Source organism: Xiphophorus hellerii, chromosome 21 (assembly GCF_003331165.1).
Source record: "Xiphophorus hellerii strain 12219 chromosome 21, Xiphophorus_hellerii-4.1, whole genome shotgun sequence".
NCBI classification, from domain to species: Eukaryota; Metazoa; Chordata; class Actinopteri; order Cyprinodontiformes; family Poeciliidae; genus Xiphophorus; species Xiphophorus hellerii.
This window is the reverse complement of record NC_045692.1, coordinates 13,139,560-13,161,413: the sequence shown is the minus strand read 5'-3', so window position 1 is coordinate 13,161,413 and position 21,854 is coordinate 13,139,560. Positions and strand designations below refer to the sequence as shown.

The following is a 21,854-nucleotide window of genomic DNA, read 5'->3' as shown; positions in this document are numbered from 1 at the left end:
GCTTTTCTGTAATAAATATGAGTTATTCTCCCTCTTCTGTTTATCCCATCCCGTTACGCACTGCCCCTTCAAATGACCGTGACTTATTGAGTTCTTGCTCCAGAACTTGTTGCAAACTTGACTTTGGGGCCTATTATTTTCATAAGCATGTGCCAGCCCTCAAATGACCCATCTGTGCCAAAAGCGCAGTCAAGCAAGGAGACTCTCGTCTGTGTGAGAGAGGAGAGATGTTCGGAGAGGGGTGTGGAAAAACAGCGAAGGCGCTGGCTGCAGAAGTGCGAAGACATTTCTGTCAACAAACAGCGTGGCAACCGATGCGTGTCAAACACAGTGGACGACTGTGGCACCTGTTGCTGAACAGGAGTTTGTAAAAAGTAGCAGACAGGTGTTTTTTGGCTTTGCTAAATGTCCTCTTGCAAGTTGCAAGTTGCTCAGACAGTTATTCATATTTGAATGCAAGATAATAGTTGGGAATTTTATATAGAATTTTTTTTTTAACCATGTTCTTCTTCTGTGTGTCCTTGAAGTACCCCGAGCTATAACTACGCCCCAAACATGGACAAGCATTGGATCATGCAGTACACGGGCCCCATGAAGCCAATCCACATGGAGTTCACCAACTTCCTGCATCGGAAAAGGCTGCAGACCCTTCTATCTGTGGATGAGTCTGTGCAGAAGGTGAGTGTAATTCTTAAAATGTTTAGCAAAGTGAACAGTGCTTTCTCTTACCGTGCTGTACTTGCAGGTTTATGACATGCTGGAGGAAACTGGCGAGCTAGACAACACCTATATCATCTATACAGCTGACCATGGCTACCACATTGGTCAGTTTGGGTTAGTCAAGGGAAAGTCAATGCCGTATGATTTTGATATCCGGGTGCCGTTCTTCTTGAGGGGACCAAATGTGGATCCAGGGGCAGTGTGAGTACTGATTGGCCCACATTATTTCTATTTTGTTCTATTTTTGGTTCAGAAATTGTTGCTTTAATATTGGGACCTCTGTGTGCATGTGCTTCTTCAGAAACCCCCATTTGGTGCTGAACATCGACCTAGCTCCCACAATTCTTCACATTGCCGGACTCGACACCCCCCCAGATATGGATGGAAAGTCCATCCTTAAGTTGCTGGAACAGGAGCGGACTGGCAACAGGTCTGTATAGCTAATGTCATGCCTTTATAGGCATTTTGAACAATAACTGTACAGTTTGTGTGATCCATGCAGCTATGCTCTTCATCGGTCATTACCAACAAAATGTAAATTTCCACAACACGAGTGATTACATTAACTCCAGCTAAGCACACAGCCAGTAATTTGGAGGATTTTTTTTTCCTTTTAGGCTGTGGGATTTTGGCTGCAAGTTGCTGTGGTCCCACTTTATTAAGGTTTCTTCAGAATTTGTTTGCAAGCTCAATCATGTGTTTCTCCACAAAAACCACTGTACTAACAGCGCACAGTGAGAGTGCAAAATATCTGTCTGCTACAAAGCATCTATTGTTGACATAAATGCACTAAAATGCTTCCAGAGACTCAGAAAAACTGAAGAGCAAAAGACTGTTAACTCCCAAAAGACTGTTGTGATCAGCTTCCATAATCTTGGCAAGCTTCGTCTGAAGGCTGCCGCAGATAAAATGTTTCCAAAAAGCAGTCCATAAACTTTGTCCGGTTTTGTTTTCACAGATTCAAACCCAACCGGAAACCCAAAGTCTGGAGAGATACATTCCTGGTGGAGCGAGGGTAAGCTGGGGTCCACACCACAGGCACATCGTATGTCACATAAAACTAACAACGTGTTTAAATAAAAGGGCTCAATGGATGTTCCCTGTTCATGCTATACATCTGCCTCGTTCTGCTACTTATCTCTCAGCCATTTCCTGACCGCAATCGGTTTGGATTTTTCAGTCTCCTCAAAGCTGTTACCTTCCCGAGTTGCAGGCTGAAGCCATTTCTGGTCAATCATGACGGTTCGTGCAGAGGGTGCTGACACTTATGAGTAAAGGACATTAAATTGTTTTCACGAACAATACCATACTCTGCAAAAGTTAACATAACCCTTGAACTATTTTGCCTTTCCTCATGTTACAACTACAGAATATAATTTTTTTGACCAACACAAAGTAGTACTTAATTGTGTGGGAAGAGGAAAATGATCCATTCTTTGCCTTCCCTGTCCATCACTGAGTCAATGCTTTGTGGATTCACCTTTTACTCCAGTTACAGCCGACCGTTTTCTTGGGATTTTTCTACCAGGTTTGTACATCTGGAAGTGGACATTTTTGGCCAGGTACTTTCCCATTGTTGTTCTGATTGTCTTGTTGAAACGTAAACCTTTAGCCCAGTCAAAAGTCTTTTGCAGCCTCCAGCAAGTTTTCCATTTAAAACAAAAGAGTTCATAGAGAATTATGCTGCCACCACTATATTTTTCACCCTGGGGATACTATATTCTGGGTGATTTCCAGAGGTAGTTTTCTATCACACATGCTGTTTAGCCTGTGGTTCAGGAAGTTTAAATTTGGACTCATCTGACAAGAGTACCTTCCTTTACCTGTGCATGGCATGCCCTGCATTGCTTGCAACAAATTTGAAACATGACTTTGTAAGGCTTTGTATGCAGTAGCTCTGCCACAAAGCTCTGTTAGTTCTTTATTTAGCATCTCTTCTGAAATGACTGAATATAATATCTTTTGTTTCGTCTGATGGATGCACTGACGGGACAAAGATAATCTCATCGAGCTAGTCTTTGCAAGATTTGGGTGGCTAAAAGAATTGGTGGAATAAACAAGTTGAAGCCAGATTATACGAAGAGCTTTTGAAATCTCATTTATAATATTCTGCACACCTTCTGGAGCATTTTCCTTCTTGTGCTTGTCCGTAAAAATTATATTTTGCCTCAAATTGCTATTTTTGGGCTCTACTCTTCCAGTAAAATGACGTCTTGCCCGCATTTGCAAAAATCTACTCAAGCGTATCGGTAAATCTTCAGTTGTGTTGACACACATTGAGACCGCGTACAACGCAGCAGTGACCTTTAGCGTTTTTTTTTTCTGTTTTTTTTTAAGCTGTTCCATTAATCCCCACTGTTTGCAAAGTCTGTCTGCTGGAACACTTGTAGCTAAAGGCTGAGATTAACCTCACTTGATAGCAGTGCGCTCACAGAAGCTGATGTGTTCTGTGAGGCTGTGCTCATGTGACATGCTCTGTGATTCGACACCCTCAGATGACCTTACAGTACTACCACAGACAGCTGGAGCTGACGGTGTTTTTCAAAAATCTCATCATCTGCATAATGCAGTCATCAGGGAGTGACATCAACAACTGTTTGCTCTCTAATCATCCCAGACTGAAGTCAGGAGACGAAAGCCAAGCTTGTGTGGGAAAGTTGGCTATTCTTTCCCTTGGGTGTTGCGAGAGATGGATGAGAAACTGGTCGTAGTGTTTTTGGAAACGGGTTGTTGTCATTGCTGTCATTCTGTCATAGTGCTAAGAACACTTTGGCAGAAAGTGGGGGATAAGAAAAATCTGGGATTGAGGCTAAACTTTATGCTGAACTGATGTGAAACAGTCTGGATTTAGGTAGATGTAATCCCCAAGTCTAGACGGTCAGGCACAAAGAGACAAAACATATTACCAATTCTCCAGCCAACTCTATGAAATCACTGAGTGGAGAGAAGCAAGACTCTTTAGATGAAAAGCCTTTTTGTAGGATATTGAACCCCTCAATTTAATCAGTTGCCTCACAGTTGATGCTTTTATTAATATTTGAAAAGTCTGGAAAAGACTCACTTTGTCTTTGATTTGCCACATTGTGACTTTAACTTGTTTTTGACTCAAATATTTCATCTAAACTTTTTTTTACTTGGACAAATGAATGTCATTGGCATTTAATTCAGTCATTTCATAAATAGTCATTCAAAACGCTGTTCCCTCATTTTTTTTATGGCTGTACAGTTTTTATGTAATAGTGTTTTACACTTGTTCCCTATGGCTTTAAAACTAGGTGGGCTTTCAATGCCAAACACAGCATTGAAACCGGTAATTAGCTTTTATAGACTGAAGGTGTCAAAAGAACAAGATGTCTGTATTCAGTGGAGTGTAATTCTGAGTTGATTTAACGAGTCACAGTTATAGGTATTTAAAAAACAGCAGATCTGAGTTGGTCTGTTTATCTGTGGAACACACAGATAAAAAAGAATCCTCAAAACAACTAATTGTTTTCTTACCAGCATGTCCAGATTTGGAAACTGATGGAAGATGTAATTTGAACCTGAACATAAGGTGAAATTTTGAAATGAAAAATGTGCAGAGACCCTGTGCAAACTATGCACAGACCATACATAGTTTGCATGGTCTGTGCTCTTCACTATTTTTTTTTCTCCTGCAGTAAGATCCTGAGGAAGAAGGATGACTCTATGAGCACTCAGCAGACCAACAGTCTTCCAAAGTACAAGAAGGTCAGAGAAACATGCCAGCTGGCAGAACTCCAGACACCTTGCGAGCAGCCAGGACAGGTAAAGCAAAGACAGTAATGTATCTAGAAGTTGCTGGAAGCAGTCTGTAGTTGACAGATTCCAAACTCCCCTGTTGTCCAGCAAAGATGTTTTCTTGGACTTTAGATGGTCTTCATATTGCCTGGTGGGGGATATCTGTGGACCACTCTTGAAGCAGCATTTACAAGTGCATCACTTGCTTTATAATTGGTCTCTTTTGCTCTGTTTTGCGGTCCATTAATTTGTGGGTACTTGCTTTTCATCTTGCGGCCATTAATTTTCTGGCAGACCAAACAGCCAGATGGTACAGTAAGTGGCCCTGGAGCAGACAGGCCAGAGAAATACAAATCGTTACAAATTTCAGGTAGTGTTAAAAGGACGGGCAGACTTTCTGAGGGTCTAACTAATTCAATCCAGATCCACTTTATGACCACATAAATGTGTGTATGTAGCAATCACTTAATAAAGGCAGCGACGGAGCAGCTTCGGCTAAACTCAGGAGTGTGTGGGTGCAGCATTTCAGCTGTATGTAATAAAGCCTTTTTAATCTTCCCGTGCATTGTCGGGGGTTCATGGCAAGTTTGAGTCACTTCGCTTCTTTGCCCTTCGTGTTTCAGGTTGCATTATCATTCTTTCTATTCCAAACAAAATAAAACCGGGAAGCATCCTGTGGAGTAAATCTTAAATTGCAAACCCAGATGGCTGTAAAATAACATCCACTAGAAGCCCAACACTCCCAACTGCAAGTCTGCTGGCAAATCAGGCTGTCTCTAACTGCTCCCATCCTTCTTTGTTTCTCATCATCTTCTACTGTCCTGCTACACATGCATACCTTGCATTGAGTCTTCACAGTGGCTGCACTCAGAGGGGCAGATAAAGAAAGACGGATTGTTTTCATCCTCTGGCTACATTGCATGCCTCTCCCTTGCATCTTTTCTGATTCTGACATGACCGTTCCACTGCTGCCCCGTAAGCTCCTCCAGAAGAAACCCGATCTGTCGTACAAGTCTTTGTTTGTACCCTTGTTCCCACACTAAGCACCGGTCTTCTGTGCTGCGCTCTGCAGACGTCTGGGTCCGGTTTTATCCAGGGCCTAATCAGTCTCCAAAGCTTTATTTCCTACTGGAATGCCTTTTAAGAAAGGTGCAGATGATGTAGACAAATGTGTGGGAGTTTATTTACATAATTGCGTTGGTGACGCACAGACACGGCTGGTGCGAGAGTGATTGGGGTTTCCTCTTTGTTTTACAGACACCAAATGAGCCTAATTCATCTCATGCGGTGGTTTTTTGGTTTATTTTTGCTACAGCACTAGGATGCCAATCTCATCCACAAACTTGAGACTTGAAATGCCGGGGGAAACGAACCTCTAAAATCATTCCAGATTGTTTAAAAATCTGAAATTGCTAAACAAAAATAGCTATACAAATTGTTCTCAATGTCCCTTTCTGCTTTGGGTGTTGGCAGAAATGGCACTGTGTGGAGGAGATCACAGGGAAGTGGAGGATCCAGAAATGTAAAGGTGGCTCTAAGGAAGGGTCCAGGAAGAGGGTTCGCAGCCTAAGACCCCCCAGCAGTTATGACAACAGAGAGAAAGTGTGTGACTGTGAGGACCCTTTGTACAAACCAACCAGAGCCGATCGGCGTTCCCAAAGACGGTTCTCCTCAGGAGGACAGCGTGAGTACCACATACCAGTTATCTAATGTAAATAAATCAAAAAGACATTATGTTAACAATAAAGAACCAGGTGTATCTACTTAAGGTACTTTATTGACTTGTTTTGGTTTAGAGATATATCTTGTTTTGTTACACTGTAAATTCCAGAACTTGATTTTTTTTTTATTGAACTGATTATTTATGCTCTAAAATGAGTCAGTGCTTGGAAGAAACAAGCATCCAGTAACAGTTCTGGTTTGCATTTTGAATTTCAGAAATATGCTGCCCTCTTGTGGTGTTTGACCAAAATAAGGCTACAACTAATAACACATTTTCAGACCAAATAAATCTATCATTAATTTTCCAACTGGTCACTGATTATTTTAATCCATCTCTGCCCCCTGCTGGCACCCTCACCGTTCTCGGTGTCAGTATGTGTTTTATGACACTATGTGTGCAGGCCTCTACATTATCATTTCCATTCTCATAGTAAAACAATGACTTATTAAACAGAATTTGAGAAATACTTTTCGTCTCTTCTTTGCCCAGCTCCAACTAAAAATCTAAGGAGTCAGGCCTAATCTGGATTATTGTTCCTCCAACTATAGACACGGATCACACATTTTTAGAAACTTTTTTTCCTTATTGACAGAAAAGGAGAATTTCTGTTCTTTATTTAGCATGTAGTATACTTTAAATTAAAGTACAGAAGCTGATGAAAAACTGAAACTCACATACTTACAATATATAGTGTTCTCACATACAGAATAAAAGATTTCACAGATCACAAACTTTGTTTTAAAGAGTATATGTTCAGTGTATTGAGTTAAGGTTTCACTTGTTTAGGTGTTTTATGTTTCTAGATAGATTACTCCATATTTGCATAAAGGTGTCAAAATGATCTTTTCTCCGTGTAAAGAGAATAAAGTAAATAATGTTCCAACAGCTTCCAGCACTGAGATGGTTCCAAGCAATTAACCAACAATCAAATTTGCCATCAACAATTTGTTTTCATCAATTACGTAAAGTACTTCTATTCTTTTACATAGTCTTGAATCATCATTCTTTTCCCTGGAGCTTAAATTCTTCCAGTAAATTCATTGACTGTATCTCAATCGTTCTGCCTGTCTCAGGGGACGTTGGGTGACAGGAGTTTTACACCTATCACAGGACAAAGCTTTTGAGAAAAATTAATAGCCACAAAATATTGTTTTAATATTAATTGATCTAGATGGATATATGGATGCATTGATGGATGGCTAGAAAATGAACAAGCCCCTTCAAAAAACTGATCTGATCTGAAAACAACTGCGCAACTCTAATTTCTTGGCGGCTTTCAGGCTATCGCCCTCGTTTTGTACACACCCGGCCTGCTCGATCGCTGTCTGTGGAATTTGAGGGCCAGATATACGACGTCGACCTGCAAGCAGATGACCAGTCTGGCATCCGCCGCCGCGGCATCTCAAAGCGACACTACAACTCAGAGGACCCAGAATACGATTTGGGGTCTGATGACGGGTCAGAGGAAATGCTGGCGGACGATACCAACGCAGTGGGATACCTAAACTCTGTGAAAGTTACTCACAAGTAAGCCTATTGCTGAGGTATTTGACATTGACTGCTTTTTCAGTTTTCAGGGTAGTTTATGCATTTTCTTGAACATTTTGTAGGTGCTACATCCTGATGAATGACAGCATTCACTGCGAGAGAGAAATTTACCAATCTTCTAAAGCCTGGAAAGATCATAAGAGCTATGTTGATCAGGAGGTAAGCTGTCTGATTGCATGTTTTGTTTGTTTTATTCCTGAAATTGCAAGTCACTGACTTAAATGATAGGAAATATAAAACTTAAAACTCCTGGCTACATATTTTCTCACCCAGATTGAAGCCCTTCAAGACAAAATTAAGAACCTTCGAGAAGTCAGAGGCCATCTGAAAAGGACGCGACCAGGCGATTGTGACTGTGGAAAGAGGTTTGTCGTTTATGTTTATTACTTTAAAGTAATTCTTCATCTAATTATATTACTGTAAAAACTCTAAGTTATTGATGGATTCATGTAGTTGTCATGTTTATTACCACTTGAGTGCTCTTTTACTCCCATTGTTACTCTTTTCCTCTGTTTGTAAATCCAGCTATTTTAACAAAGGCCTCAGAAACAAGGGAGAGAGACTGAAGGGCAGGAATGATCAGCTCCATCCATTCAAGTGAGTTTCTGTTATTGTTTTGGTGATTATTAAAGAAACAGAAACAAACTTGCTTAACCAGGTTGTAGATCACTTCACCCAGTGTGTGTTCATGTTTGTTGCCCTTTAGGGACTCTCCAGTTTCTGAACCATCATGCCATCCATTAAGTTGTTTAAAAGTTTGATTCCTGAATTGAGTTTAAATGACAAAGCACATGTTTTTGCTGTGAATTGCTATGTGTGTGTGTGTGTGTGTGTGCCTGGAAGTGATTGCGTTGCATGGAAGAATTAAATGATTCAACAGAGGAGAAATCAGAACGTCCATCAAACACAGTGATCAACTTCCACCGTGAAACTCTGGGATTGTGATTATGCCGATATAAAGCAGCTGTTTCCAGCAGTGTCTGTTTTGTGTGAGGGAGGGAGGACGAGAAGGCTGTGGATAGGATGTCATCCTGGGCAGAACTGGTCAAACTGAGAGCCTAACCATAAGCGTAAACAGGCTGTCCTACCCCAGCACGTGTGGTGCCTTCTGGAAGTCCCCTCTGCGTCTCCCATCGCTGTGGTTACTGGCACCAGAAAGGGAAGGCGCTAAAGTCACGATTGCGTCACTGTTTTAAAAAAATCGTGTCTTGTTGCTGTTCAACAGGGAGACCACACACGACATCGAAGGGAAGACCCAGCTGTATAATGAGATCCGGCGCAGGAAGAAGGAAAGGAAGGAGAAGAAGCGGCAGAGGAAGGGAGACGACTGCAGCCTGCCAGGCCTCACTTGCTTTACACATAACAACGACCACTGGCAGACCGCTCCCTTCTGGACATGTATGTGTATAAAACCACAAGTATGACTTTAACCCGTTCCACACCTGGCCTTTTACATGCTCTGGTATTTATGATGGTGTCAATTACCTTGCAGTGGGTGCATTCTGTGCTTGCACCAGCTCCAACAACAACACCTACTGGTGCCTGAGAACCATCAATGAGACCCATAACACACTCTTCTGTGAGTTTTCCACCGGCTTCCTGGAATACTTTGATCTCAACAGTGACCCGTACCAGGTGCGTGAAGATCTGTCTGTATTCATCTTACTGTGTGTTTGTTGCTGTTGTGACTACACAAGAATTTTCAAATAGTATTGCACAATCACCGTCTTATTTTAACCTTTTCTTTTGGGGGGGGTGGGCTAAATCTACCACAAAGTCTGTTTAACTTTTGAAACGGTTCACAGTCCATCATGTTGAGAAGCAGTTTTTTTTTTGTTCCGTACGTCTGACCATGTCTTTTTGTGCCAGGGATACAACTGAAGACATTCCTTGCTTTTTGAAGCAGTTAAACGCAGAGAAAAATAGTTAACAAAGTTAATAACTTAATAATCAAGAGCTCAAGTATTTTCACACTAATATTTTTGATCAAAAACGGAAGCAAAACACCGAATCACAAAAATCACATGGCAAGAAAAATTTCAATGTGGAAGTGGCTATTCAGAGTATTAACTCATCTGATGAAAAGTTTAACCATATCAAGAGTTTGGTGTTTGAAGTTGAACAAAGTTTAGGTAGAAAAGAAATACAATAATGAACTCCAAGTTATCCACCTTTGAGGCATCAGCTTAACTACCATTGAACCACAAGACATAAAACTGACAAGATGTGCATGACACCCGTAATTGGTTATTGTCAGCTCCTTTTCTGAACCATCTTTGCAGGTTCCTGTCTTTTCTGACACAGTTATATTATTCTGAAGGTCTAGTCACCAGGTCATTGTCATTACTGTTTTTAACATTTCAAGGCAATTAAGTTTTGAGAATTTGACTGGTCATTTTCTAACAAGTTCCAGAAAAAGCCTACATGGGCTTGTAGACAAAATGTAAATATCTTTATATGTTTAAACTGTATTTGCAGCTGACAAACGCAGTTTACGCTGTGGATCGGGACGTCCTGAACTCACTCCACGCACAGCTCATGGAGATGAGGAGTTGTCAAGGGTACAAGCAGTGTAATCCTCGACCTAAAGGCTCGGATACAGGTAAGAACACTGCTGTCTGTTTGGTTCATGTCACATTGTCATTGGGTGCATACAGACTTTTGAATAAGGTGTTGTACTGGTAGCTGTTACCTCACCAGTAATGACAGATATGATTTAGATTTAGTTTGGCAGTTGTTACGCAATGCTGCATTTGTTGATGGTTGTTTTTAGAGGTTTTCCTCTTGTGTTGTGGATCTGTTTTAGTTTGGATGATGTGTGTTTGCACATCCATGCATGTTGCATGTGTTTGAAAATAATCTACTCCTTATCAGGAGGTAAAGTTAGAAGTGAAGGTTTTTTTTTCTTTTTTAAAGATTTGTGTTTTAATATTTAAGTCCCTATTACACACATACACTCTTGACTTCTCTTTCAGCTCTGGATTTTTCCTGCTGGTTTTTCTGGGGGGGGGGGTTCCCTCGAGGATATGAAGTTATAGCCTGTCAATAGTCTAAAGATGCGTTACAGTTGTCCACTCTGGCTGTCTTCTTCTTTTCCTGATTCTGAGTGTATAAGAAAACTGTCATTGGCGTAACTGACACCTTAGTGGTGGAGGTGGCTACTACGTAATGTCACAATGACGTAAACCTGCAGTGTTTGTGTGTGGCACGAACTGCCTGTGATGTTTATGACCTGAGGGTAAAACCTTCTCATCTGTAATTAGCAGCTGCGAAATGCAGGCACGGCGCAGCCAAGCTGTGCTCCAAAAACTCATTTCACTGCTGGCATGGCGGACTCGTGAAAAGCATGACTACACGTGTCGCAAATATCTTGAGGGCTCTTACTTCAACTGCCTGCCATTCCTAGAATCAAGCGCCTCTTCTGTTAACCAGGAAAGTGACTGGTAAAGTAACTATTCTACACATCTGCGGAGGTTTTTTGCTCATGAAATAGGTGATTAAAACTTGGTTGCAAGAGTAAATTAATGTAGAAAACTCACTCTTCTGTATTTTATCTAAAAGAAGAAAATTGCTTCATTCTCCACCCTTCAAATCCAGTTTATCCTAAATCAATTTCTATCTTCCTTCCATGTTTTCCGTCTTTCATATCCAATTCTCTTTCTCTCCTTAATTTTCCAGTGTTTGCGTTTCTCTATAGCATTTAGCAGCGGTGCATGAAGAAAGCCTCAGTGTGACTGATTTGTTTCCCTCCTACATCCCTTTGAATCAAGGCATTAACAATCGATTACTGTTATTTTTTTCCAATCAGGAGGTAAAGATGGAGGAAGCTATGAGCCACACAGGTACCCAACAAGTTTTGTTCCTCTTCAGTGGCTTTTTTTCCCCCCCCTTTAACATCTGCATGGGTCGAATTTGCCTCATTCCCACTAATACATCCATCCATGGGGTGCTGATGTTTCATCCGTGGCTGCATGCTGGGAACATGCTAACAAATCTCAACAGAACTTTTTTTTTTTTCCCTCCCTCTGCACACAGACTTTCTTCACTTTCATTTGCTGCAAATAAGTGCAGCCACTTGGAACTTGCAAGATCATCTCTGCCCCGTATCTTTACACATTTCCTTCCATGTATAAAATATAGGGGGTTTTTTTCCACAGCAAAGCATGACCATATGAAAATAAAAATCCAAAGCTGTAGAGTGCATGTCACCAAGTCATCTAGTCACACATCGTTACATTAAGAGTTAGGAACAGGTTGACACTTTGGGAGGATTAATGCAACTTTTCTCTTTGTCTTACACAAAGAGGATGGACTTTTCATCACCAGAAAGTCGGGCCCAAAGTGTGAAACTACTCCTCTAACATTTCATGTAATACCACCTGTAGCCACATAAGCAAAACATCATCCCATTCTTTGCAGGTGTAAAATCTAGAGATGCACTGAGAAATGATCGAAGCAGAAACGGACAATTTTCGATTTGATTTCCCAGACAAAATTTAGTCAACTTCCAAACACCAAATGGACCCGACGTAAACTGTACTAAGTCAAGTTCAGAAGAGTCTTCTATGTTGAGTCTTCTGAACGAATGAAGACTATTGAAAGAGAAGAAGACTCATAGTTGGATCTTTTCCATGATATGTCTATGGTCCATTCAGGCTGAGAGAGGGAGCACACAAGACCCCGTTTATTGCTGAATAACTTCCACTTTCTCTTCCATTCAAAACATCTGCTCTGCTATCCTCTTCATTAAATCAAGCTGCTACAGAAACTGTCATGGTCACAGGTGTATGCAGGTTGGACTGCTTTTACAAAATAAATCACTCTTGGGAGATTGGTGAATTCTAGTCTGGTACCGAAATTGGATGCCACCTGTGCAATAAGTGGGAGGTCATGGGAATAGTGGTAGCCGAGCCCCAAAGGACAAGGCCAGCTGACATTGATGGTCTCTCTTGAAATTGAGACCTTGGGTCTTAATGAGACAGCCTGTATAAATAAGAGTTAAGAAAAGAAAAACAACATCAACGAATGCTGAGGTGCAGAGGTAGTCAACATTCTGCAAGATGAATAGCTGTAAACTTCAGACAAACTAGATTAGAGCAGTTCATAGAGATCTTCTTAGAAACAAAGGTCTCTTAATGCCTTAACATATGAAGACATTTTGTTCTGGGACCAGTGTGGAAACGGTACTTTCCATGTTTCAACTTGATGTCACAACAAGGTACATAAGGACATGGACGAGACTGTGGAATAGCTGGACAGAGTCCTGAACTTAAACCAATAGAACAACTTTGGGATGAATTGGAGCAGAGAATAGGATGCAGGTCTTATTGTCAAACATCAGTGTCTGATCTCACAAAGGCACTTCTAGAAGGATTTTCAAACATTCTCATACACAATCCTGCACTTCATAGAAAGCCTTCTCAGAAGAGTGAAATTAAATATATGACGCAGTTATTACAGCTTTATGTGTTAAGGCAAACGAGACAATACTTTTGGCAATATAAGGTGTACACTCAACTTACTAATCAATAATATTGAAAGATTTTGGTTCTAATTAAATAATATTCATAATTTTGTCAAATCTGGTTTGTAATGCTACAAGTCACCTTTCAAATTAATGGACATTTTTGACATGTTGACAGCCATCTGGAAATCTTAGTTTATGTCAGAATCTCCTTTCTATAGAAAATACTGACACAGACTGCAGCTTCTGCAAGGATGACAGGAATTATGCATATTCCTAAAAGAAAATGCTAAATCCAGTGTAAAATATAAAGTTTGTAATCCTATTTCATATGTTTAGAAATGGCAGGGTTAGGGTGTTGGGGTTAGAGGGTTTGGTTAGGGTTAAGCCTAATGCTCTGTTTTGTAGCAACCTCTGTCATCCCTGATCCTAATACAAATTGTGATCTCTCATATACATTTTTGAATGTTGCTCTTATTTTAAATTTTAAGAGAAATCCGATATGGCAAGAAAATCATGACCAACAGCATGGTGAAAGCTTTATAAAACAGGAGCCGGGAAATCGGACATACAATTCTGCTCAGTGCATCTCCAGGAACATCACAACCAAACCAGCAGTAATTCATGTTCACTCATAGCCATATGCCAGATGTAGAATTGAAACTTTCTTGCATTGTGACCCCTCTGACACCTGCTTACCAGGCGACAGCAGCATCGAAAGTGGTCAAAGAGGAGGCCGAGCCTTTCCTTTCCGTGAGTCCCTCAGTTTATGTCCAACCATCTCGTCCTGCACTATACGGGAAAGCCACTTAAACAGAGATGCCAATCCTAAGGGGCACTGATACTGATTTTCCTTTTTCACATATCTATTTGCAGCTATTGTGTGCTTTTGCAGCAAATTTCTTTTGTCTTTTTTTCCTTCCTGGCTTTATATTTTTACTTTGTCTCTTTTTTTTTCGGAACGTCATTCAGCAGCTTATTTTCCTGTTTTCTTTTTCACGGGTTATTTTATTCCAGGTATCTTTGCTTTGTATCTCACTTTAATGCAGGCCTGTCTTTAATATGCCATAATATTCAGTGCCTTGCATTTGCAAAAGGTATTCATGCCTCTTGGACTTTGTCACTTTTTCTCATTTTACAACCTCAAACTTCAATGTGTTTTTCTGGGATTTTATGTGGCAGACTTGAACAAAGATGCATATACAGGAGAAGTAAGTAGATGAAATGTTTTTGTTTTTTTCGCCATTTTCTCAAATAAAAATAAACAAACATGATGTGTATTTGAGTAAGTATTTACTCTGATGGGGCCATTTTAACTCATGATTATGTTTTGATCCAAAACCTCCACTGTATCTCTGATTTGTACTGTATGTTTAGGGTTTTTCTTACACAGGGGCTCTAAAGGTTTTTATTTGTAATAACTATTGAAAACCATTTAACATTTTCCTTGCATGCCACAAATGTGGTGCTTTGTGTGATCTGCCACATCAAATCCCCAAAAAATACTTTTTTTTTTTTTGGTTGTAGCATGAAAAACTGAATGAGTTGGAGTTGTGCATTTTTCATGAAGCACTGTATTTACTGCGGGGCTTTAGAGTCTTAGTCTGTGATGAATGATTAAATGTCTCTTTGGATTCCTTAAAAGAGCAGAATGCTTTCCTTGTTTGTGGCTTGAGCTCAGTGTGTGTGTGGCATCTTGATCCTGTGCTGCTTTGAAGTGAGCTTGTTGCTTGGTGCCACAAACCCTCTGCCTCTGCTGCTGTAGTCAGAACCAGAAGCCGGGCATGACTGCATGCTGTCTGAATGAACTCGAAGCATCGCAACTCCTCATTTCTATTCCGAACCCCTAAAAATCTTCTTTTTTCTTTTTTGTTTCGGCAGCACACAGCCAGTATGGGAAGGACGACAGGGTTAAGCTGCCCAACCTGACAGATGAGGAGGTGAACTGGCAGGAATTGGAGGATTTGTATAGCATAAACGAAAGCCTGTATGAATGTAGGCCTGACTACAGACCCAGCCCAGACAACTGGGCCAATTTCCAGAAGGATGTTGATAAAATGTTTGCACTGCGACGTGTTTTAAACCCATTCAACCGAACTCAAAAGCTCGACGACTCCACCCTGCCAGAGCTGGGCTCTGGGGCCGGGGGTGGAAGCCTCGAGGAGGCCAGCGGAGACGAGCCGGCCTCCGCCAGTGACGTCTGGCCGGTCTTGGCTTCAGAGACTCGACTCGCCACCCCCGATCCCAGCAGAAAGCCACCAGCACCTTCAAAGCCAGAACAGAAACTGGGATCTGTTGTAAACGACCTTCCTGATAGCCTTGAGAACGGACTCAAGGAGTCCGTTTTGTCACAGTCGAGTCCGCACAGGCCCAAGGTCATCCCGAGCGACGTGTGGGCGCGGCAGCTGGAGGAGCTGGAGGACGAAATATTTAGCGGGAACGGGCCGACTGAGATGGAGGCTCGACACGATGGCCTCATGCGCACGCACAACAGCCTGCGTGCCCAGTTAGACCCCAACCAGCTGGTCCCGGGCTCCAGCCTGGACCCTGAAGACGAGGAGGACATTTTCCAGGCTCAAGGCTATCTCCCTCTCTCCCCGCAGACTCTGAGGCCAAAAGTGCAGAGCATCACCACAAAAAGCCCAGCCATCACCTCCCCCACACAGACTAGCAGCACTCAGACTGTCGGGGTGGTCCTAAAAGCCCCACCCCAGGCCCCACTGCCCCTGAGCTTGGACTACGAGGGAAGCGGCTCGGTGACTGAGCCCTCCATGAAGACCCTCTGAGGCAGATGGGTGGCCCAGTAAACCTGCCGGAGATCCGCTAAAGACACTAGTTAGAAGATGATCTGTGCAGGACGAACAGTCAAGTCAGATTTATATGACAAGTCATAAAGTTATTTTTTTTTACTGGTGCCAACATTTATTAGGTAACAGTGTTACTAATAAATGCGTGTATAAAAAAAAAAAGTATATATATAAATATATAAAAGCCTTAATGCAGCCAAACTGCAGTTGCTATTAAAGATGATCATTTCCATAAAGAGGCTGAATATTGTTTATGAATATTTAATGTTCTGTAGAAACAGTGGGTGGTGAAATCATCTCAGCAGCTGAATAGGTGATTACACAGTCACTCTGTGGTCTTCTGCCCAATCACAGGACCCTCGGAGAACTTCACCGCATCAACACACAAATGTGTTTCCATTACGACCACAGAGCTCATAAATTACAACGAAATTGGACAACAGAAACAAAAGGCGGAGTGTGGATTTGTTAGCATTTTCCTTCAATGTATCAGTAATTTAGATCGGACAATCATGAAAGCATTTACTTTAGACTGTTATGTAGCACCAGTTAATCAGTCACAGTCAAATGTACAGACAAAAACAGCAAAACGCTGCCGTTTCTGATGTCACTAAATAATTACTACTGTGGAGGATGACCAAGGTCTCTGATCATCCAGAGTTATGGCACTCCCCACATTTACAGGCACCCCGGTGTGAATGGTTTTAAAAAAAACTAAGCAAACTTTAAAATATATTATTCAATTGCAGTAGCATAATCAAACATTAGAAAAATCTAACGTTTAACTATCTGGGTGTTATCTATTAATTTAACATCTATAATGATCCACTTTTTGTTAGAAGCCTCTAAATTTATATTTAAAATGCCAGATTTCCACACAATGCAGTGCCCTCTAACTAGGTTACCAGGACCTTTTAGGAAAAACAAACGCAGTGTAGGATCTGTGATGCTGCAGGTTTAACAGTGGTCATGCTCTTCCACATATTTATCCTCCATGTGCAAACGACGACAAACCTCGACAAACCTTGTTGAAAAGATCGGTCATAGTCTCGTCACACACAAATCCACACAGTGCCAGTTGTTGAAATCATAGTTGCATTTGGGAAAATATGTGTCTGTTTGTAATGATTATTGAGAAAATGTTTCTTCCTGGTACGCTTCTTAAAAAAGGGATCTAAAAGATGCCTCTCATGGTTGTTATGAAGGAACCTAAGAGATCAAGTTTGTTATGGTGTTCCTCCTGGGCTTTGGATTTTTTTACCTTTATTACCATCTGTTAGACCATCTTGTCTCAGCACGCCTTCATTGTCACTTTTCTGTTTTTTTTCCATATTTCTAAATTGTAGCTCTTAGTATGACAAAGACTGAGAAGTTGCTCTTTTTTTCGAGCAATTGCCTGACTTACAATTCTTTATTTGGAATATTTTCTTAATTTGTGGCTTAGTGAAACGGTTGTTATGCCATATCTTTAAGAAAAGTTTAAAAATTCGTATGTGTAAATTAAAAAAGTCACTTTGTAGAATTTCATTACTTTTAATTTTTTCACATTGGATAGATGGACTCAAATTAAAGGTTAGGATTTTCTACTTTTTTTTTTCTATGTAAAATTATGCAACTGCAATAATAAAAAAAACAAATTCTTTTTACGCATCTTCACCAGGGATGATGCATGTTGAGGTGGCATGCAAATGGGAACATTTAAACTGTGCTATTTTTTTTTTAACTGAGCTCTTTTTATATGACAGTATATTTTGATCTAAAGCAATGGTCAACCAGTTGAATAATGTCCGAGATGTATTTAGCTTTAATCTTATTCCACAAAAAGTCTCATTCTGCCTTCTTGACAACCAACTGTGGTTTCAGGAAAGCCATGATGCTGTTGCTGAAATAAACTGTTGACTTGAAGCTCTGCCTCATTTTCCTATCAACTGCATGTTGTAATAACTCCACACAAACTGATGTTTTCGTTTTCAGGTTTAATGACTATAATCAAGTATTGAAGGTATTTGTAAACCAAGCGTTCACAAACATCAATTATATTTCTGCTGCTGAGGAGCCAAGAGCAACGTTCAGAATACAGCTTCAGGTTTTTGTCCAGAAAAAAAACAAAACAAAAATCAACCTGCGGTCCAAACGCTGAAGAGGGAGACGATGCATTAAAGCCAAACTCCAGGGTCGGCATGAAGCCCTGTTGTGCAGGTAGTCCAGAAGTTTGTACAGAGAGCAGCACACTGAAGTTCAAGGTGGTATGTGGATGTCAGACATCAGTGCAAACGTTGTGTTGCCATCACTGCAGGATGTTCTGCTCTTCTTCGTTGCTGAAATCTGGTGAACTCTGTTTCTACTGCACAATCAGATCTTACTTTACTCTGGGAGAAAAATAAATTAAATGAGGTCAAATTTGGATGAGGACAGAAGAGTGGAAAATCTCTCCTGACAGAGGTGGGACAGTCTTTTCTGATCACTGACAACTATAAAACTGAGCTAATAGTTGTGTTTTTTTTTTTTTGTTTTTTTATTACAGTTTAGTTTTTTTGGCTTTGTCTAACTTTGAAGTACAGTCATGGATCAGTCCATTGATACATTTCTAGCTATAAATGAGCTCTATAATAGATATTGTTTGCTTCCATTATTTACACAATGACCATGTATGGATACCTTCAAAAATTGAGCCACAATAATACAAACATAAGCCTTCAACCAGATCATTTGCTCCAGACGAATACTCAATTTGTTTCAGAGAACAAAACATATTTAGAAAAATTATGTAAAAATTTTTTTAAAGCAAAATTAAGTCTGACTTTTCAAGTAATATAATTCACTTTTTGGATTGACTGGATAGACCCAAAATAGAATCGCTGCTGCCTCTTTGCTTTTTTTCTAGTTTTAAGAACAAATAAACTAGATAGTTAAATGGATCATGAACTGAGTTTTAAAGTTATTCCTTTTCAGACCCGTGTGGGGTTAATGTATTTTATTTGAATTTTATGTAACAGACCAACACAAAGGAACAAATAGTTGCAAAACATAAGGAAAATAATATATGCATTTCAGAAAAAAAAAAAGGTAAAAATTATCGCCCGTTCTTATTCTACTGTTTAGGATGATCCATCAACTAACAGTTCACTAATGTTTCCAAACAAATCTCTTCACAGATGAGCTTGCTTTTCACTGTTATGTAGACTATTTGCTTTTATGGTTTTTGGAGGCAATGGATTGAGCTCTTTTTATTTTGGGTTATCAGAGTAAAGGGGTCTGAAGATATATGTAAAAAAAAATAAAAAATAAAACCTATTTTCCTTTCACTTCGCAATTATGTATTCCTTTGTGTTGCTTGATTAAATAAAGCACAACAACAAAGTTTATATTTATAACCCTATAATGTTCGGTAGCTAGAAGTAAACTAGCAGAATCAGACAAACATTAAAAAAAATAATACTTTTCCTGCAAATAAAAGAACTGATCACCTAGTAGTCTTCAAATAAAAGTTTAGCAAAACTGGACAGTTCACTTTAGAGAAATTTTTTAATTTAACAACTTTTTGGAACCATGATTTCTCAAACACAGAAGATCTGAAACCGTCGACATTCACAGGCTCCTCACAAGAAATGGTTTTGTCCACTAGATGGCACCAAACAACAGAAGATTGACTCCCTCTCCAGATAGTTTGAGTCATGCTCTGCTGCAATAAATCTTTAAAAGTCTAGACAGCTAAATAACAACTATGTACATCTGATGGTCGCTGGAATGGAGGAGCTTTTATAAATACAAGGCCAAATATGACACTTTTTCCAAACCTGCATTCACATATTTAGGATTTACAGTAGCTTCAGCACATTGTGAGAAATCTATTGTGTAGTTTAGTTATTTTGCTTGGATAGTATAATTTAGTGACGTTCTATTGGTGCTTTTCTGCTTTAAGCTACATGGTTAAGTTGGTGAAGGCGATCTTGGATTCTTCTGAGGCTAACATTAACCCTGACAGCCAGACCTGCTTACTGGACTGGCCGTGACGGCCTGAGAGGCACTGTTAAGAGAAAACGAAACTGAAATAATCTGAGAAACTTGTGAACAAAAATACAAAATCTAATTCTGTCATATCTGAAGATGTGTGAGCCACCATGACAAGACAGAGGCTCAAATCTCAAAGAAGCTGGAAAAAAACCCCACATGGTGTGTGGGTGGTGAAGGATTGAGAGGAAAGGAGCAGTATGTCGATTTTTGCATAGTACAGTGTCTGTTGTGCTTTAGACGCAGTGTTGATGACTCTTCTGCCGTACAGAGGTTATAATGCCCTGTCTGTTAACAGTAGCACCAGTTTAATGTTCTTACATTGTCTATCCAGTGTGGCTGCAGCTGATGATATGCTCAGTTTCTCTCATGAATTGATGACCAGCCCTTTAGGTACGGTGGGCGCACTTGTCGGTCCTGTGTAAAGCAGACGCCGTGTTGTGCAGAAACAACAAAACAGGAAGGCACATGTCACGACGAACAACCCCCTCGCCCCCCTCAATCAGACGTGGGCGGAGCCTCTGTGGTGGTGCGGCAGCGAGACGGGAGGAGGTATTGCTTTGAGGCCGTTGCCAGGGCAGCTCAGGCTGCTATGGCCGCGGTCGAGCAGCATCGCCACCGGCACGTCGGGCCGGGGCGGGATGAACACGGGGCAGGAGCGCGTGCGGGCGTGGCTCTTCCGGCCGCCGGCGTGGCACACGAGCTCACTGACCGTGCCCAGAGGAGGCAGGTGTTGGCGCCAGCGCTCGGCCTGCGCCTCCTTGTGCTTGATCGAGTACCAGGTGAGGAAGATGAAGACGAAGCCGACAAACTTGAGGCTGGCAGCCAGGCCGAAGTACACAAAGCGGAATGAGGTAACGTCGTACTCCCAGCAGGAGCCGTGTACGCCGCAGTCCTGCTGCCACAGCATGCAGGTGGTGTCGATCACGGCGCCAAAGTAGATGGGTGTGGGGATATAGGCTGAGGAAGGAGAGAGACTTGAGTTGTTGAAAGTTTCATACCACAAATTAATTAAAATTGCACTTTAGTCTGAAACATGTTTTGGTAACCCTTTCTTTTACAGTCCCAAATTTAAAATGTAATTATCAAGTAAGTACCTAGTAAGTTACAGTGTTTTACTATGTAATTAAAAGCAATTTTAGAGAGCAATTACCAACAAATTATTGCTAAACAGTATAAATTACCCAATATGTACCAACGACTTATGCAATTAATTACCAAGTAAGTTAGCACCCACTAGTAGTACATTGTATTACTGCATAATTATGTCTACATTTAGAGCGTAATTATAATCAAATTACTGTTTAACAGTGCCTAAGTTACAAAACATTTACCAGCGGCTTATGCAGTATTAAGTAAGATGAACATTGAGCTTTTTGGCAGCAAACACTCCAGGTGGGTTTGTGTTGAGGCAAAGGACAAATATTTGGAAAAGTTAGTCTTTAAAATACCAGGTGATTTTAAAGAAAATCTGGTGGATTCTGCCAATAGAATGGGTTATTATAGGGTCTTACAGTTGGGAAATGATTTACTACATATGGCCAAATCAACACAGATGTGGTTCATCAAATGAAATTAAGCTTTTCTGGTGGCAATCTCAGACCTAAATCCTGCAGAAAAGCTGTATGGTGAGCTGAAGCAGAAAAAAAGAATGATCCAGATTTTGCAAAGCTGAATAATTACAGTACGCTTCAACCTCAAAAACTGATTTTGTTCAACATTTTTTATACTCAAAGGTTGGATTTATCTAAAGGTTTTTGTGAATTGATGTTGTTGTAATTTGTCACATCACTTTAATATCTAGGTAAATAACTGAGTGGCA

General features: G+C 40.6%; 2 protein-coding genes across 6 annotated transcripts in view; one reads left to right on the top strand and one right to left on the bottom strand.

The window, feature by feature from the left end:
• sulf1 (sulfatase 1) overlaps nucleotides 1-17,926 on the top strand; it is a 43,122-nt gene extending 25,196 nt beyond the window's left edge. For 2 of the 5 annotated variants that reach the window (XM_032551041.1, XM_032551040.1), the window contains exons 6-21: nucleotides 528-678; nucleotides 746-921; nucleotides 1,022-1,150; nucleotides 1,679-1,735; nucleotides 4,380-4,506; nucleotides 5,953-6,163; nucleotides 7,483-7,729; nucleotides 7,813-7,909; nucleotides 8,024-8,115; nucleotides 8,276-8,347; nucleotides 8,976-9,148; nucleotides 9,243-9,385; nucleotides 10,229-10,352; nucleotides 11,559-11,592; nucleotides 13,917-13,967; nucleotides 15,096-15,246. In XM_032551041.1, the coding sequence (XP_032406932.1) occupies nucleotides 528-678; nucleotides 746-921; nucleotides 1,022-1,150; nucleotides 1,679-1,735; nucleotides 4,380-4,506; nucleotides 5,953-6,163; nucleotides 7,483-7,729; nucleotides 7,813-7,909; nucleotides 8,024-8,115; nucleotides 8,276-8,347; nucleotides 8,976-9,148; nucleotides 9,243-9,385; nucleotides 10,229-10,352; nucleotides 11,559-11,592; nucleotides 13,917-13,967; nucleotides 15,096-15,129 (1,918 nt within the window). In that variant the 3' untranslated portion in view covers nucleotides 15,130-15,246. Of the gene's footprint in view, nucleotides 1-527; nucleotides 679-745; nucleotides 922-1,021; nucleotides 1,151-1,678; nucleotides 1,736-4,379; nucleotides 4,507-5,952; nucleotides 6,164-7,482; nucleotides 7,730-7,812; nucleotides 7,910-8,023; nucleotides 8,116-8,275; nucleotides 8,348-8,975; nucleotides 9,149-9,242; nucleotides 9,386-10,228; nucleotides 10,353-10,624; nucleotides 11,532-11,558; nucleotides 11,593-13,916; nucleotides 13,968-15,095 lie in introns of those variants that run through there. The other 3 variants (XM_032551042.1, XM_032551045.1, XM_032551043.1) reach the window with 3 other exon arrangements.
• A 51-nt stretch (nucleotides 17,927-17,977) lies between these two features.
• Nucleotides 17,978-21,854, bottom strand: part of slco5a1 (solute carrier organic anion transporter family member 5A1) — a 39,054-nt gene continuing 35,177 nt past the window's right edge. The window contains exon 10 of the mRNA XM_032551046.1: nucleotides 17,978-20,992. Within this exon, the coding sequence (XP_032406937.1) occupies nucleotides 20,535-20,992 (458 nt within the window). The 3' untranslated portion in view covers nucleotides 17,978-20,534. The remainder of the gene's footprint in view (nucleotides 20,993-21,854) is intronic.